Below are 19171 nucleotides of genomic sequence, written 5' to 3' on the forward strand. Positions count from 1 at the left end.
CATCTAGCTCCGCCTTTCTCATGATGTGCTCTGCATATAAGTTAAATAGGCAGGGCGACAGTATACAGCCTTGCTGAACTCCTTTCTCAATTTTGAACGAATCAGTGGTTCTGTGTCCAGTTCTCACTGTTGCTTCTTGACCCTCATATAGGTTTCTCAAGAGACAAATAAGATGGTCTGGTACTCCCATCTCTTTAAGAACTTGCTACAATTTGTTGTGATCCACACAATCAAAGGCTTTAGCATATAGTTCTTCTGTGTAATCTTGCCACCTCTTCTTAATCTCTTCTGCCTCTATTAGGTCCCTGCCATTTTGGTCCTTTATTATGCCTATCTTTGCATGAAATGTTCCCTTCATATCTCCAATTTTCTTGAAGAGATCTCTGGTCCTCCCTAATCTATTGTTTTCTTCTATTTCTTTGCACTGTTCATTAAAGAAGGCATTCTTATCTCTTCCAGCTATTCTCTGGAATCCTGCATTCAATTGGGAGTATCTTTCTCTTTCTCCCTTTTGCTTCCCTTCTTTCCTCAGCTATTTGTAAAGCTTCCTCAGACAGTCATTTTGCTTTCTTGCACTTCTTTTTCTTTGGGATGGTTTTAGTTGCTACCTCTTGTACAATGTTGTGAACCTCCGTCCATAGTTCTTTAGGCACTCTGTCTATCAGATCTAATTCCTTAAATCTATTTGTCACCTCTACTGTATATGCATCAGGGATATGATTTAGTCATACCTGAGTGGTCTAGTGCTTTTCCCTACTTCCTTCAATTTAAGTCTAAATTTTGCAACCAGAAGCTCATGATCTGAGTCACAGTCAGCTCCTGGTCTAGTTTTTACTGACTGTATAGAGCTTCTCCATCTTTGGCTGCAGAGCACATAGTCAATCTGATTTCTGTGTTGACCATCTGGTGATGTCCATGTGTAGAGTCATCTCTTGGGTTGTTGGAAAAGAGTGTTTGCTGTGACCATCTTATTCTCTTGACAAAATTCTACCAGCCTGTGCCCTGCTTCATTTTGTACTCCAAGGACAAACATGCCTGTTATTCCAGTTATCTTTTGGCTTCCTACTTTAGCATTCCAGTCCCCCATGATGAGAAGGACATCAATTTTGGAGTTAATTCTAGAAGGTGTTGTAGGCCTTCATAGAACCAGTCAACTTCATCCTCTTCAGCACCAGTGGTTGGGGCATAGACTTGGACTATTGTGATGTTGAATGGTTTGCCTTGGATTCGAACTGAGATCATTCTGTCATTTTGGAGATTGTATCCCAGTACTGCTTTTCCTACTCTTTTATTGACTATGAAGGCTACTCCATTTCTTCTGAGGGATTCTTGCCCGCAGTAGTATACCTGATGGTCATCTGAATTAAATTGACCCATTCCTGTCCATTTTAGTTCACTGATTCCTAAGATGTCAATGTTCAGTCTTGTCATCTCTTGTTTGACCACATCCAGCTTGCCTTGATTCATGGATCTTATATTCCAGGTTCCTATGGAGTATAGATCTTTGCAGCATCGGACTCTCCTTTCACCACCAGATACATCGGCTTTGACCCAGTCGCTTCATTCTTTCTGGCACTACTAGTACTAGCCCTCCGCTCTTCCCCAGTAGCATATTGGACACCTTCCGACCTGAGGGGCTCATCTTCCAGTGTCATATCTTTTTGCCTTTTGGTACTGTTCATGGGTTTTTCATGGCAAAGATACTGGAGTGGGTTGCCATATCCTTCTTCAGTGGATCACGTTTTGTCAGAGCTCTCTGTCCCTCTTGGGTTGACCCTGCACGGCATAGCTCATAGCTTCATTGAGGTACGCAAGCCCCTTTGCCACTACAAGGCAGTGATCCATGAAGGAGCAGTGATCCATGAAGGAGCCTTCTATGTAATACTCCAAAAACACATGGCCCAGGTCAAGTACAGTTTATTCCTGAGTAGATTTTCAGAACTAGCACTCAGAAAAAAGATGCTACTACTGGCATTAAGTCTAGCCTCATGAAAAGCCCGCCAAAGAAATGTTCGCAGAACATGGAGCTACAGCTGAATAGGAGGAAACATAGCAACCCCACGCTCCCTTGGCCTCTGCTTCTTGGCTTCTGCCCTCTCACACCTATATTTCCCATTTTGACTTCCTTTAGCTATTGATCCCCTGCCTAATCAATTCTTTCCCTTGGACCATTGGAGCATGATCAGAGAAATAAGTGTGGATAAAAGGAGAGGCTTTTGAAGTCATAAAAACTGTGCACACAGACTGTACGCTTGGACAGCCTCTCTTTGGTCATTCTTACACCAATTCCTAGAGTCTATCATAATTTGACAGAATTCCTTGCAAGTAAAATGTGGCAAATATCCCAAACAGAACTTATATAACTTCTCACCACTCTCTACCTAGCTTGGCAAAACAGTTTACAGAGAGATGTTAGATTCAGAAACACATTTAAAAACTGGAATATGTACCTTTCCAAATTCAGCTAATACACTTTTTACCTATATACTTTTCTCACACCATGCTAGTGACAGAAAAAGATGAAGACGTGAAGGATACATACATCCTTTTCCTAGTGCAGTGGGCAGCTGACAGCACAGAGTCATTATTAATTAAACTTCCACCACATACATGGAGATATCCTACACCAATGCGGTAAATCTGAAGACTAACTTGCCATGGCCATGCCCCAGGCCGAGCTTCATGTCCACCTACAATCCGACTCCCTGATGATTTCTCACTCATAACAGGCCTTGTTCCACATTCTATAAATCAAGAGAATTACACTAGTGAGGTGAAATGTTTATAAGCCTGTAAGTACAATGCTTCTAAAACTTAGCTAACATTCTACAACAGCACATTTAAACTAGATCCTGAGACTCAATATTTTAAACTGATCAATTTCTCATTACTGTCCTGTTACAGGACCATGTTGAGACATTAAGGCAGCCTGGAGAATTCTATGAACCCCTAAATCCCTTCATATCAGAAGTTCAGTAAATAAGTCAGTTTGATTCACAAATGAACCTGCTCTAAGGATAACGCCTTCTTAAAACAGTTTGGATAATTCATTTGGTATATGCATAGATCCAACATTTTTATTACTTGAAATTCTGAAACACTACTGGATTGTAATAAAACTTACCTCCCTGAAAATATGCTAATGATCACAAACGGTTAACTAAAGTATTTATAATATTCAAGTATTTTCTTGCCCTTCTTTCAAAGCAGTTGGCAAGATAAAAAACACATAATTAAGAAAATCATCAAGGAGAGTAGTGGATGAGAAAGTCATTTCTACTAATTAGGACTAATATCTTGTCCATATGCAGTGGGGCATTTCTCACATACAGGGCTGGACCAACTATTAAGTTCCAACTGTTGTTGCAGGCAGTGGTGACTCACTAAAGCTGTAACGAATGAGTCCTCAAATTACCATGCTCATATATCTGGCCCGCCTCAGAGGTTTTGGACTTGCTCGGAGAAAACGATCTCGGAGTGAGTCCAAAGCTCTGAGCCGGCACAGGCGTTCTCAGAAACCGAGCAGAGAGCCAGCACATGCACCAAATTGCAACAGCTCAACTGTGTGTGTGCTGGCTCTCCCCCTACCACTGCATGCATATACAAAGCGGGAATACAGAGTGGGAAACAGAAAAGAGGCAGGTGGAAGAGAAAGAGAGACGAAGATGAAGAAACTAAAAAAGGATTGCAAGTAAGAAAAATATAACTTTTTAAATCTATTTTTAATTATGCGAGCCCCGGGGGTGGCCAGGCCGTGTGGCCTTCTCCGAAGGAGCAAGCCGCTGCCGCCCCCTTACCAAGCCCAGGGTGGACAGGCTGAGGCAGAGTGGCTTACTCAGAGAAAGCTGCGGGGCTCCTGCACCTCTGCTGCAGCCTTCTCCGAGCAAGCTAACAACATTTTTTCAATTTTTAAATTAATTTTAAGTGTTAATTGATGTACAAATTTATTTTAATTTTAATTAATGTTTAAATTTATTTTAATTAAATCAAATTTTTAATGTGCAGTGTGCATAGGAATTTATTCTTTTTTTTTTCAAGCTAGTTCGGCCCCACAACAGTCCGAGAGACAGTGAACTGGCCCCCTGTTGAAAAAGTTTGAGGACCCCTGCTGTAAAGGAAACAAATCTCTACTGTTCCTTTTTAGAGGTTCTGTGGTGGCCATTTCATCACACACACATTTCTTTGGAAAGGATTAAATAGGGAATTAGACTGTCCTATTTTGCCTAATCAATGGACTTATGTTTCTGCACCTGTGCAAGAAGTGTCTATAAATCAGGTTTCATCGTATTTGGCAAGAACTTTTTGAATGCCCTAAGGGTTTATTAAGGTTAGTGCTATAATGCCATTAACATTTTTCCTATTCATACATTATGATCAATAGTTCCTCTTTTTGAGCAAAGTTTATAATACATTTTAACGATTTGAAATTATTTACCTGTGCATATAAGTTAACATAAGGACAATGTAAGTGTGTTTTCCACACTCTTTTGACAGCTAAAAAGCTAATACTACTTCAATGGAAAGATAAAATACCTCGTATAATGAATCAAAGACCTAATGACACTTTCAGTATTTGAAAGGAAAACTAGAATCTGATTTTCAGGGAGAAGTCACAATCAATCCTTTTGTTTTCCCGCAGTACCAGGTTTTCTGGGCTGCTATTCATTATCTACAAGAAACAAAGCACCTCGAGTAGATAGGATACCAAAAGAAATATTCCAAGCTGCAGAGACAGAATTGATCCAACCGCCAACAACAACATGCCAGAAAATATGGAAAGCCATTGTTCTAATGGCCTATAATCTGGTAACATTCAATTTACTTTTCAGTCTCCAAGAAAGGAGATGCAAAGGATTGCGGCAACCAGGCACTAGAGATCATATTGGAAATATATGTTGGCTACTGGAATACAACAAACATTTCAGAAAAAAGTCAGTCAGTGCTTTATAGACTACAGCAAAGTCTCTAACAATGTGGTCATAAGAAGCTGTTGGAGAATCATACTATTTTATTGGCAGAGAGCAGCAATGCCTTGAAAACAACTCCTGGTGAAAATGAAAGAAGGAAGTGCAAAAACAGGACTGCAGCTGAATATTAGGAAAAGAAAAATCAAGATTTCAGAAGAAGTACAGAATTTTACTGTCAACAATGAAGAAATCATAATTGTGAAATATTTTGTATACTTTGTTCAGTCATCAGTTCAAAGGGAGACTGCTGCCAAGAAGTTCAAAGAAGACTGAAAATTGGAAGGGCAAAAATGAAGGAACTAGAAAAGATAATCAAATTAGGTATGTTTCACTGGAGGCCAAGGCCAAGATCACACCATTGTACACCCCATCACTGTGTGTGGGTGTGAAAGCTGGAGAGAAGATGACAGGAAGACAATTGATCAGTTTGCAACATGGTGCTGGAAGAGAGCTTTGCAAATACCTTAGACTGACAGGTGAACAAATTGATCCTAGATTAAATCGAGCCTGAACTTTCCTTGGAAGCAAAAAATGACAAAACTGAGACTGTCATACTGGACACATTATGAGAAGGCAAGGCTCACTGGAGAAGACAATCATTCTAGGGAAAGTTGAAGGCAGAAAATGAAGACCAAATAAGAGGTGGGTTGACTTCATAAAGGGAGCCACAACTTTGCATTTACAACAGCTAAGCAGGGATGTGGATGTCACAGATAGGATATTTGGGTGGGCTTTCATTTATTGGGTTGCCATAAGTTGGTGGCAATTTGACAGCATATAACAACTCATCACTCAGTTGGAGAACCATGTGTTACTGTCATCATCTTCACATGCAAAACTGCCTACATCCCACTGAGATTCATGAAATCCTGACAATGCTTTTACAAGCAACCATCTTTGCACAAGTCTTGAAAGAAAGCAGTCCCATCTCTAGGTGCTGCAACAACCGTGTCTTCATGCTTGGTTCCGAGGTGCTTCCCCTTAAGACGGCTGCCAGTCTGAACTGTGGGTGTAACGTCCATGTATGGTAACATGGGTATACTTGCCACATATAGGGAACCCTTATATTGTCATATATGAACACAACATCCACAGAGTACTGACAGCAGCTTTCAGTAACACACCCATGCACAGTTTATTCTTAATTTCTTGACTGCCCAACAGTGGGGGACAAGGGTTGCCGTATATGATGGAAGGTGTGTACACGAACATGAAGCAACCCTGTTGCCTGAGCCACTTTCCGCATGGTGAGGCTTCCAGACAGGCGTAAGCCCTGGGACCTTTTCACTGGGCCTAAATGCCAACCGTGTTCGACGTGCAGCTGTGTCCGGAGAAGAAGGAACGTGGTCGCCTTGGCCTAGACAGGTTTTCTGAGGACTTCTTGGGGAAGAACCCCAACGCCCGCATGCTTAGGAACGGTTCTCAGTAATCTCAGTGGGGCAGGCCTCCGGAAAACACCGCTACAGCCGCTGCCTTCGCTTCCACCTGACCTGTGCTTGGGAGTGAGAAGGCACCTACATATTTGCATCCCGCATCGCCACCCTCTCGCACTACAGGCTGCCTGGGTAGGCAGTTTCGGAACGGGGAGGGGAGGGGGGTCCCGCTCCCGTCCCATGCGCAAGCGCACTTCGTTCCGTGGCCATGGCGGCCTGAGGGGCGCTGAGCCAGCGAATGAGCCGACGCAGGCCGGGTTCATCCGCCGGCTCGGCACCCCATGGAGGACGCGGGGAAGCCGCGCTCACCGTATGCAGGGAGCACGAGGGGCAGGGCATTCGACGAGACTGCATCCAGCAGCACCAGTAGCAGCAGCGCCCAAAGGCAGGCAGGCACGGGGCGAAAAGCCCGACGCATCGTTTGTCTAGGAAACAAAATGGCTAGCAGAGTCGGGTTCAGCGTCACATGACCGCGGGCGCGAAAAGATGGGGTCGCTTGCGAAGGTTCCAGGCTTTCCCCTGCTCCTCGCGCTCCGCGGGTTCCTCATTAAGTGTTCTCTATCCCTTGGGGAAGGGTGGGGATTGTCTATAATGGAGGTAAGAAGGACACAGAACGAGAAGAGGATGCTTGAGGCAATGGAGGAAGTGGAATGAGCGCGATCTCCCCCAAGCTCGGGCAAGATGAAACCTCTTCGCGCCAACTTGCCGCCCTGTATTGACTTCCTTGGACTGGGAACTGTAGGGATTGGTATAGTAAAAACGAACGTCTTTTTGAGGCCTTCCTACATTTATTGGCCAAGTGGCAAATACGTATTAACTAGGTCCATATTTTAGGGTGTCAGCTGCTGATGCCTTGAGTGCTGTATTTTATAATTCGGGTATCTTGCAAGGTTTCAGTCTTGATCCGGGTAATAAGCACTTTCTCATTTTCTGCGTACATAACGTTTGGTAGAAAAATACCAGCTTCAGAACTGACATATTTAAGAGTGCAGTAGCGCTTTGATGATACTTGTGTTACCGGACTCAGCCAGTCAACAGCTGGGGCGAACCCCAGGTGGACCCCAGACCCCAAGCCAAACAGAGCCTGAGATGAGACTTAGAGCTAAAAGCAGTTTTATTCTAGCGCACTATAGAATAAATGGAGACAAAGGGGAGATGCTTCCCAAATCAAGAGTCTCGAAAGAGGTACAAAGAACATACATTATATACCCTATGTCATAAACCTGTTGTCCAGATACAAAGTAAATTCATTTCCCAGTTATTCTTTGTTCTGTTTGTTAGTTTACAGAAAACTCTATTTATCCAAAGACTCCCCTTCTCATGTGTCTGTTGATTATCTCTAAACTATTCACACCCGCTTTATGTTTCTCACCTACTAATAATTTATAATGCAATTTGCTACTTTTATTGAGGTTCCACCCAGATTCCAACTGGTCCCAGGTGCCAAGGATTTTTCCCACTCACCCTCTTTGACATGCAGTTGTCCTGTCCCAGGAGTTCACACAGGGTTCACTATTCTCCATTCCTCACCCTTCCTCCTGGACAACACGGCTGCAGTTCTCTGGCTAAGTGGTCTTCCTTGGGTTAGCCTAAGTGTTGGTGAGAGAGTGTGTTTTGGGTGTGTTTCAAGTAACACTTGGTTGAAATAATGTATTTGGTTTAGTGTTTCAAACAGGGCTGGGCAACTTGTTCCCCCTCAGGTTTTTTCCCCTACAACTCCCAGGATACATCATAAGCTATGCTGGCTAGGACTGAGTCTAGGAGTTGTAGACTGAGAGCACCTGCTTTAAAGTGTTATTTTATTTTCAGAGAGAAAAACATTTTAAGGCCCCAAATTGGGTGGAGATGCCCTGATGTGAACTACTGCTGTAACTGTCCTTTTTTTGCTAAAATGGCTTTGGAACTACACCCTAGTTGTGTATCCCTAAGTAGCATTTGGCGAAAAGGGCAGCTGCAGTAGTGTTTCTGCACTCAATGCTAGGCCCAGCTTTAAACTGGCTAGGAAACAGGTAGTTACACTGATGTTTGAATAGATTCTAAAATTAAGATCAAGCCCAAGACTGAACAAAAAAGGTCAGGAGGCTGCAGTGATCATTCTCTCAATCCCCCCCCCCCAAAAAAATTATTTGCCTTCCTGTATGGCTTTACTTTAGGGGCAGAGGTCTGTAGGCTGTTGAATGTGGTGGTGCGGAAGAGGATGGTTGCAATAGTTGCATGGCCCAGTGCTAGGCAAAAAATTAAAAGTAGTATTTTTTTAAAGTGGGACCAAGCGCATCAGTATAGCCACGTCCACTTCTGCCATTTGGTAAATTTGAACCATCTCGCCCACAAAATAATCCCGGATAGATTGGAAACCCTATCCACAGCACAGGTACTTTTGCCTCAAGAGTCACCGATGGGTTTTACCCTGTCACAGATATTTTCTTTAATGAGGAGTATATGGTATACGTACTTTGTTCAAGCAGAACAACATAGTAGCAGTTAATTTGGACAAAAATGTATGCATAATGCCAGGTTTCTTTGCTTGTTTTACATTTAGGGTATAATCCAATGGGTTGTGCATTCAATGACCATAAGTGATGGAGGCTTACAAGTATCTTCAGTAGGAAAGGAGGAGGAGCAGGTCTCACCATCCCAGTCTCCTGCCCTACCCATATGGGCTTTCTTCAGATTAGAAAGTCTATTCATTTTTTAAAATAATGGGTTGAATCCTGACAAAATTAGACACTCACAGGCTGCAATCAAAATTGGGAGTTCTTACATCTCAGTATGAATAGGAATGTGCCTTAATGGAGCAGTATCCCATTATGGACTCAATGGGCAGTATCCAGTGTTTGCAATCTGCTAGCCTCCTTTAGGTTGCATTGGCTTCGATGACCACCAGTGCAATCACAAGCTAGCTTGCACTTCTGCAGAAACCCTGGAAACTGACCAAAAGCGGCAATTCCAGAACTGGGCTGGTCAGTGAATGTTTCATTCCTGAAATCTTAGTTTTGTCTTGTTTCTAGGGTAGTAACAGGAAGTGCTAGCTTTCCATTGCACTGGTTGTAATTCCAGCACATGCACAGAACTGCATACTGCCCAAAAGAACTTAAGTTAGCAATAACTTAGCATATTGAGTTCAGAGGGATTCAATTACAACTAATATAATTCAACTGAATGAATGTTGTTAAAAATACATACTTTCTTATTTAAAGAAATTTTAATTTTCTTTTAAAATTTCCCCTTGTAATTTAAGGTCATTCTAGTACAATGAAAATGTTGTATCTCTTTATAAAATATGAAAAGTTATCCATCCAGCAATCAAGACAAACTGAATGCTTGCAGTGGTGGTTTTGTTGTGTAGATGTGAGTCTATCCAACTTCTGTAATATGCTGTGTGTACATAGATTCCTGGATATTTTGGCCTGCCACAGCCATAGCCAGAGCTGGTGATTCCTATCAGATAATACTTGGTGGCATCTGGAAAATAGCACACTAGAGGCCCACCACTGTCTCCCTAGAAAATGAAAAACAAAGGCAATTTAACTATTGTCCATGGTATTGAGAAGCAGAGGGATTGTAATCCATAAATCTAAGTTACGCATCTTTTAAATCATTGAAAGAAAATATAATTGTTTGAAAAGATATGGATGAATATGGAGAGCCAGTGTGGTGTAGTGGTGAAGAGCATGGGACTGGGACTCAGAGGATCTGGGTTCTAGTCCCCGCTCAGCCATGGAGCCAACTGGGTGACTTTGGGCCAGTCACAGGCTCTCAGCCCAACTACCTCACAGGGTTGTTGTTGTGGGGATAAGATGGAGGAGGAGATGTAAGCCGCCTTGAGCCTTTTGTAGGAAAAGGCAGGATATAAATCGAATCTGGACATTCTGAACTAGAAAATCTTGCTTTGCTTGAACTGCAAGCTGGTCAATTTCATACTTGGATGACTAACACTTTGAAAATTCCATGTACAGGTTCAGTACTGTAAAACTCAAGTTAAAGGCTCACAGCATTACATACACTGTTGCTGACTCAAGTGACCCTCACCCTGTATTTGCAAGTGATCTTTTTAGGATGGAAGCAAGTTTTCTGAAGGGACAGAAAAAAAAGTCCTGATTTTCCTGAAAAGCTTATTTACTTTTACTTAAGCCATGTGTCCTTAAACTATGGCCTGCAGGCCAGATCTGGCCCACCTCGGAGGTTTTAGACTTACTCAGAGAAAATGATCTGCGAGCGAGTCCAAAAGTTCTGAGCCGGCGCAGGCGTTCTCAATGGTGAGATGGCCGTGATCGTGGTCACGCTCGTGCAGGGAAGACGGGCGTGATCGCAGTCGTGCTTTGGGGGGGAGGAGATGGCTGTGATCATGACCGCCTTCCCTGCACAAGCATGCCGGGGGGGAAGGGAGATGACTGTGATTGCGCCCATGTCCCCCCCCCCCCCAGCATGATCCTGGATATTGTAGCTATGACCTTTGAATATGGACATGTTCTTCCCCACCTCATCTTGGGCTTCGGCTGCAGCCCAAGTGAGCAGAGCAAACATTTTTAATTTTTTAATTTAAAAAAATACTTAATTTTTAATGTGCAGTGTGCATAGGAATTCGTTCATATTTTTTTCAAACTATAGTCTGCCCCCCCAACAGTCTGAGGGACAGTGAAATGGCCCTGTTTAAAAAGGTTGAGGACCCCTGACTTAAACTATCAACTCTTTTCTACTGCTGACATCTTAACTGAGGTAAATGGTTAATAAAAATACTTCATGGGCTTTCAACTTGAACTGGAATTGTGCTGTATCTTTATATGACCATAGTTTCAGATCTGTATTAGGAATAGAGTATTCTCCCTTTCCTACAATTCCCTTCTCCTTTTGTTTTTACAATGTTTTAAATGGAATTATCTCCAAATTATCTCCATTTTACCTGGCAGCTGTCAACATGCCCACTAGCAGAGCCTGCGCAGATCATATTCCAAGATACTGCCCCTCCATACCAATCATATCTGTTACAGACTTTCAGTGGAATGATGTTGACTTGAGCTTCTTGTAATATAAGTTTGCCTTTGCCTGTAATGGAAAACACAACACAAAGCTGGAAGTATGCCTTTTCATTTAATATCTGTAAAGTACATTCCAGTATATAAAACTTGGGCACTGGAAGAGCTTGAGCCAGTGTAACTCTCTAATGTACAGATCTGCCTCCACCGTGCTAAAGAAGGTGCAAATGAATTCCAATGTTATTGTTGTGAACTGCCCAGAGAGCTTTGGCTACTGGGAAATAAAGTTATGACAACGATTACAGATATCTGTAAAACTGACTGAAGTTAAATGTCAGTTTGTTTCAGATTGTTGTAAACTGGTTGAACTACTTTAAATCACATATGAATCTGGCTAGTGCTACTTATATACAATGACCTGGCTAGCCCATAACCCTAATTTATGGTTTATTTAACTTACGGGTTGTTGTGTTGAATGAATCAAATGATGGTAACAATGGTTTATTAACCACAAACAACCTAGAAACATAATCTATAGTTTATTAGTGGTCTGTTTAAACTTATGTAAAGACAAACAATAATTTTAAAAATCAGGAACATTCTAGTCGCTTTGTCAGGTTGTGAACTGTTTAAATGATTACTGAATTCAGTCAACACAGTAACCAGTGCTCAAGGGATGAGTGTGGGCTGTTACTCAAATGTGGATCGTTGTATTGTCTGAACCCAACTGCACTAGCAAGCAGTAGCTTGTTAACCATGAGAGAGCCCATGGTTTGTTTAGTTGTAAGCTCTGGATTGTTTACTATAGTCTGGCAGGGTCTTGGCAGGGTTCAGACAACACATTAATACATTTCAGTGACAGCCCATGCTAAACCCTTGAGTGTGGTTATTGTGCTGCCTAAAATGAGCCTGTGCCTTGTCCCATCTAAGTTCAAACTATGGGTTGTTCATGGATTTTGCCAGGCTATAGTAGTGGTAAGCAAGAATGCTTAGAGAACCCAGCCATTCTGTATCCCAGTATTAGCACTACAAAGACATTTGGGATACAGGAGAAGAGAAAGAGCTCAGAGTTGAGAAAACAAACCATAGTTTGTTTAATTATCTGCCAAACAAAGGTATGGTTCCATGTCACACCGGTGAGCCACTTCATTTTTCTGTAAAATTCTGTCAGCTCAGTCGAAGATTGTCAGCATAACATACGAACCCAGACCAATGGGTTGTTTAGGGGCTACTGCTGACAACCTTCAATGACAAAATGGAAGTAGCTCATGTTTCCACAACTTACATAGTTTTCAGAGTATACACTAGTTCAACAAGAGATATTTCTGCTATGACATTCATTGGTATCCAGTTTGCATTAAAAGGTGGCAAGTCCTGTGTTGCTTAACCCAGGATTGCTGTGAGTTAATAACAGATGAACCGCACGCTCTTCATTTGTGTTTTCAGCTAATAATCCAGGAACACGACGTTCCTGGCTTGTTTCATGATGTCAATTAATTCTCATTTGTTCAATCTGGAGTTAATCTACAGTTTCCAGGTGGAAATGTCATGAAACAGGAAGAGGGACCTGGGTTGTTAGCCAAAAATGAAAGCAAGAAGCATGCAGCTTGGTGCTTTGCCTTCCAGTGGCAGTTTCTAGGTTAAAACCCCCAGGGATTGCTGCAATTATGCAAGACCCCAATCATTTCGTGTGATTAAAACAGCAGGTCTTCTGAATTAAGGAAATCTGCCCAGTTTGCTTATGCCTAGTCAGTAATGAACCCAAGGACAAGGGGAACTGAAAATTGTTATCTCTGATGATAAAAGTTGCTACCATTGATAGCTACTCACAGGTGATTAGGAAGGGCTAGGTTTTAAAGTTCAGTACCTATAAAAGGTGATGAGGAAGAAAGCTGGCAAATCTGTTTCCCTCTTAACAACATGAAATAGTTCAACATACTTATAGCAAAGATGTTTTCTTATGGCTCAGTCCTTTTCATGTTACCCCAAATTGCCAGAATTCAGTGGGATTTTTCTCAATACCTTACATAGGACTATAGCCAAAGATCCCTAAACTAATTCTTAAGAATTGATTAGTTGAATGGAAAAATTAAAGATTTACCATTCTCTTTTGTTTGGCCCCATCCACTTATGTAACATGGAGTTTGATCATTCAAGAGAAGAGGAGTCTTTGGTAAGCAAATGGGCTGAATATAGTCATTGTACTTGACAATTGTGAGTAGTTTAAACACGGCAATGTCATTTTCATAGGTTGTCATTTCATATTCAGGGTGGATCATGATAGCTTTGACTTGATGCTTTACAGTATGAGATTGGTATTTATAAAGATGATGTAAACCAAGCACAGCCCTCCAGATATCTGGGTTTCTAGAAAAGAATAAAAAACATTGTAGACTAAATATTATAGAATTGTTGCTTCAGAAAATTGGAGGTTTAAGAGTTACAATGCTACAAGGTCAAACTATGTGCAATAATTCTAACAAGAACTTTGGGGTCTCTTAATGGCACACCCACCACTAAGTATAGGAACATTATAGTTTTCTTATTGGAATTTTTCAGTAGGAGATTAGTTTTTCTAATGCCATCTGTTCCAAATCATGGCAGCAATTCTTCTGTCCAAGTGGAGTTTAGAGAATATAACAGGAGAAAACAGAACATTCTGGATATAAGGACCTGCACAAAAAGGTATGCCTGTCCACAAGGACTTTGGCTTATATTCATTGAGTAGCAGCCATCTCAGATGCTTACAAATCTCTGAAATGGGGGTTTATTTATTCACTTATTGCATGAACAATTTACGATTGCTTATGTAATTGGCATCCAGTGAAATTCCTTGAGAAATGTGAAAGTCATACTTTGAGAAAGGATTACTTACTAAACTAAAAGGGGTTAAAAACATTCCTTACCATAAGGTTTTGAAAGCAGAAGCTATGGTTAATAGGCAGCATCCTTGTACTGGTAAATCCTCCTGTTTAATCTTTGAAACAATCTTTTTGTAGGGTTTAATAGCCTAATCTCCTTCATGGATCACTGCCTTGTCGAGGGGAAGGAGCTTGCGAAGTGCAATGAAGCTATGAGATATGCCGTGCAGGGCCACCCAAGATGGACAGGTCATAGCAGAGAGCTCTGACAAAACATGATCCACTGGAGAAGGAAATGGCAACCCACTCCAGGATCTTTGCCATGAAAACCCCATGGACAGTACCAAAAGGCAAAAAGATATGACGCTGGAAGATGAGCCCCTCAGGTTGGAAGGTGTCCAATATGCTACTGGAGAAGAGCAGAGGGCTAGTACTAGTAGTGCCAGAAAGAATGAAGTGACTGGGTCAAAGCCGAAAGGACACTCAGTTGCAGATATATCTGGTGGTGAAAGGAAAGTCCAATGCTGCAAAGATCTATACTCCATAGGAACCTGGAACGTAAGATCCATGAATCAAGGCAAGCTGAATGAATGCAGAATTCCAGAGAATAGCTAGATAGAAGAGATAAGAATGCCTTCTTAAAGGAACAGTGCAAAGAAACAGAAGAAAACAATAGGATACGGAGGACCAGAGATCTCTTCAAGAAAATTGGAGATATGAAGGGAACGTTTCATGGAAAGATGGGCATGATAAAGGACCAAAATGGCAGGGACCTAATAGAGGCAGAAGAGATTAAGAAGAGGTGGCAAGATTACACAGAAGAACTATACAAGAAGGAGCTTAATGTCCCTGATGAGCATGATGGGGTGGTTACTGACCTTGGGCCAGACATCCTGGAATGTGAAGTCAAATGGGCCTTAGGAAGTCTGAGCAACAACAAAGCTAGTGGAGGCAACAGTATTCCAGCTGAGCTATTAAAAATCTTAAAAGACGATGCAGTAAAAGTGCTACACTCAACATGCCAGCAAATTCGGAAAACTCAACATTGGCCACAGGATTAGAAAAGGTCAGTTTATATTCCTATCCCAAAGAAGGGCAATGCCTAAGAATGTTCAAACTACCGCACCATTGCACTCATTTCACATGCTAGGAAATTATGCTCAAAATCCTACAAGCTAGGCTCCAGCAGTATGTGGACCGAGAACTACAAGAAGTACAGGCAGGATTTCGAAGAGGGAGAGGAACTAGAGATCAAATTGCCAACATATGCTGGATCATGGCGAAAGCTAGGGAGTTCCATAAAAACATCTACTTCTGCTTCATTGACTATGCTAAAGCCTTCGATTGAGTGGATCACAACAAACTGTGGCAAGTTCTTAAAGAGATGGGAGTACCAGACCATCTTATTTGTCTCTTGGGAAACCTATATGTGGGTCAAGAAGCAACAGTGAGAACTGGACACAGAACCACTGATTGGTTCAAAATTGAGAAAGGAGTTCAGCAAGGCTGTATACTGTCACCCTGCCTATTTAACTTATATGCAGAGCACATCATGAGAAAGGTGGGGCTAGATGAATCACCAGGTGGAATTAAGATTGCTGGGAGAAATATCAACAACCTCAGATATGCAGATGATACCATTCTAATGGCAGAAAGTGAAGAGGAACTAAAGAGCCTCTTGATGCGGGTGAAGGAGGAGAGTGCAAAAGTTGGCTTGAAACTCAACATTAAGAAAACTAAGATCATGGCCTCTGGTCCTCTCACTTCCTGGCAAATAGATGGGGAAGAAATGGAGATAGTGACAGATTTTATTTTCCTGGGCTCCAAGATCACTGTAGACGGGGACTGCAGCAAAGAAATTAAAAGACGCTTGCTCCTGGGGAGGAAAGCTATGGCAAATCTAGACAGCATACTAAAAATCAGAGACATCACCCTGCCAACAAAAGTGCGTATAGTCAAGGCTATGGTTTTCCCAGTTGCAATGTATGGCTGTGAAAGTTGGACCATAAGGAAGCTGAGCACCGAAGGACTGAGGCCTTGGAATTGTGGTGCTGGAGGAGACTCCTGAAAGTCCCTTGGACCACAAGGCGATCAAACCGGTCAGTTCTAGAGGAGATCAACCCTGACTGCTCTTTAGAAGGCCAGATACTGAAGATGAAACTCAAATACTTTGGCCACCTAATGAGAAGGAAGGAGTCCCTGGAGAAGAGCCTAATGGTGGGAACAATAGATGGCAAAAGAAGAAGGGATGGCAGAGGATGGGGTGGCTGGATGGAGTCACTGAAGCAATTGGTGTGAACTTAGTGGACTCTGGGGGATGGTGGAGGACAGGAAGGCCTGGGGGAATGTTGTCCATGGGGTCGCGATGGGTCGGACACGACTTCGCGACTAACAACAATAGCCTACTACAGGCTTAGCTGTATTATAAATGCTGTTAAATATCCAGACTGTACCCAGGATAGCTTTAATAAGAGCATTTTTCCAGCAAATTTACTTTGCTTAGGGATACTTAGGGGGAGCAAAAAAGAGAAAAAGTCATGTTGGGTAACAGAGCAGGAGAATATCTGGTAGCTTTGAGGGACAGGTTTAAGTGATCAGGTTAAGTGTCACATTTCTCTACTAAACCTCAAGTTAAAAATGGTTGCATCATGGCACAATATCCTTCTAGCCAAGGCATTTTCGTGAAACATTGTAGCTTGCTTGGCCAGTTAGAGCATTTCTGCTCTGCCTGAAGCAAAGGAATTTGTTTTCAACCATACAAGGAGGTGGGGGAGGGAGATCTTCTACTTTTACAGGTACACTACCATCCTTTCAACTTCTTCCGGAATTTCCAAAAAAATGAGTAAAAATGCCCTCCCACTTCTGTGGCCTGCAGATGTAGTTGTTTTAAAGTAATGCATCAGTGCCAAATAAAAGTTACTGATTTCTGTTCCACCTCTGGGATAGCCCTGTAATACTTGGACCCATATTCCACTGCAACTAAGCTGATGGGTAACCACAAGAATAACATAGTCGTCCTGGTTTTTACTCCTGTTTTTCTTGTGTGAAAAATAATGCTGATTAGATGTCATTTTATTTCTCTCACTTTTGCACACATACAACTACTACACACTCAAAGCTGGTCATGCATTTCCACAACAAAATGCGACTGTCTGTGATCTGAAATTGTCTGACATAACATGATTTTCTCAGTAAAAATAATTGTTTTGTAGAAACATAGTAAACTATTACAAACAAAGAGTACATTCTCTAATGTGAGTACTCAACAGGATTGTCTGATCATTAAGACACAGCTTTATTTGCACCGCTTCTGAAATCCTACAGCACAGAAACTCTGGCTCAAACAGTGCTTACTCCTAAATTTTCAAAACTGATACACAGAAAATGATGCTACTACTGACCTTATTTAAACCGTGAGAGAGGTCCAAGAAAGGAATATTTAGAGAAGATAGACATAAACATGGAAGTGTATAGCCAAGTCAGCAGATGAATGCTAGGTGACCTTGTCTTCCCTATGGCTAGCTAGCTTTGCTACATATTTATTCCCCTTGGCTCCTATTTCTTCTAGGCCTCCCAAATCAAGTCCTACATTTCTTAGTCTATTTCCACTGCTGCACTTTCTCTTACCCCTTAATTATTTTTATCATCTTAAGCAGCCCAGTTGTTGTTCCCTCCACCAGCTTCCTTTCTCACTCCACACCTTCGTGCACTTTCTTTTACTCAGGTGGAGCCTGATTTAGCCTAATGGAGATCCATGTGGATAAGAGGAGGGGGACGATCTATTGGCATCTATTGGAGTCATAAAAGCATACAGTTTCTAGAATCTTTATACAATTCTTCTGTAGCTGTTCTTTAAGATAATTATTATTTTGTCAACCTCTCCCAAGTGAAAACAGAAGATACATGCAGCCTATAATCTCACAGTATATCTAACCTAATGGCACTACTCCTACCATTACCATCTGAAATAGGTCTATTTTAGTGAACACGTCTTTTTAGCCATTTCAAATCAGCCTTAAAACAGAGGAGGATTTAGAATGGAAAGATACGTACACATAATTTTTAATGCAGTGTGCTGCTGTCAGCACTGAGTTGTTATTAATTAAAGATCCACCACATACATGGCGATATCCCACATGAATGTCTTGAACTTGAAGACTAACTTGCCATGGCCATGCCCCAAGTTCTGCATCATGTCCGCCTATAATCCGAGTCCCCATGGCTAGCTGCTTCACAGTAGGCCTTGTCCCACATTCTAGAAATCAAAACATAGTTATAATCTGCCATGCTACCAAACACCATGTGAAATATAGCAGCATTCACAAATTACATATTTACAGTAGATCCTAAAAGGGATTCTGTTAAACTGATCAGTTTGGCATAGTAGATGCTACCGAAGTATCTTCTTTTGGAGAAATAAAGCAAAGCTGAATGGCTCAGTCATCCTGTGAATTACCAACCTCTGAAGTTAGTTCCAAAGAAACTGCCAAATGTTTTGATTCAAGGAATATTAGAGTGTATGCCTTAAGGATGCTGTCCCAGTTAGAACAGATTAGAGAATCAATTAAATAGGCTGCATTGTTGTTCAATCACTTTATTTGGAAATCTTCATATTTGATGTTCATGGAACTTACTTCCCTATAAGTATGCTTAGAATATCATCCTGTTAGATCATGTGCATGTCTTAATCCCATTTCTGTGATTCTACAAACCATCTTTTTAAACCTACAGATTCCATGCAGATATACAGATATTGGCAGTAGAGTTTCCTTAGAGTAAGCAGGAAGGATTATGCCTCTGCTTAATGTTATTTAAAGTAACCATGGTGATTTCTATGAGATTGAGAGGAGGTGGAGAATTATGTAAGATACCTTGAGTTTCTTGGAAGAAAAAGGGTTGGGATATAAATATAACAAACATATGCATCCCTCCCTCCC

At 41.7% G+C, this 19171-nt stretch overlaps 1 protein-coding gene across 1 annotated transcript in view; it reads right to left on the bottom strand.

Moving 5' to 3' along the window:
- The window catches only part of LOC123019042 (transmembrane protease serine 12-like), a 31005-nt gene extending 11932 nt beyond the window's left edge, over positions 1-19073 (bottom strand). The window contains exons 1-3 of the mRNA XM_044421481.1: positions 18288-19073; positions 13475-13740; positions 2543-2744 (exon numbers count right to left, since the gene is read on the bottom strand). Of these exons, the coding sequence (XP_044277416.1) occupies positions 2543-2744; positions 13475-13740; positions 18288-18454 (635 nt within the window). The 5' untranslated portion in view covers positions 18455-19073. The remainder of the gene's footprint in view (positions 1-2542; positions 2745-13474; positions 13741-18287) is intronic.
- Between the last annotated feature and the right edge of the window lie 98 nt (positions 19074-19171).

Source organism: Varanus komodoensis, unplaced genomic scaffold, assembly GCF_004798865.1.
Source record: "Varanus komodoensis strain SLA01 unplaced genomic scaffold, ASM479886v1 scaffold12, whole genome shotgun sequence".
In the NCBI taxonomy this organism is placed as follows: Eukaryota; Metazoa; Chordata; class Lepidosauria; order Squamata; family Varanidae; genus Varanus; species Varanus komodoensis.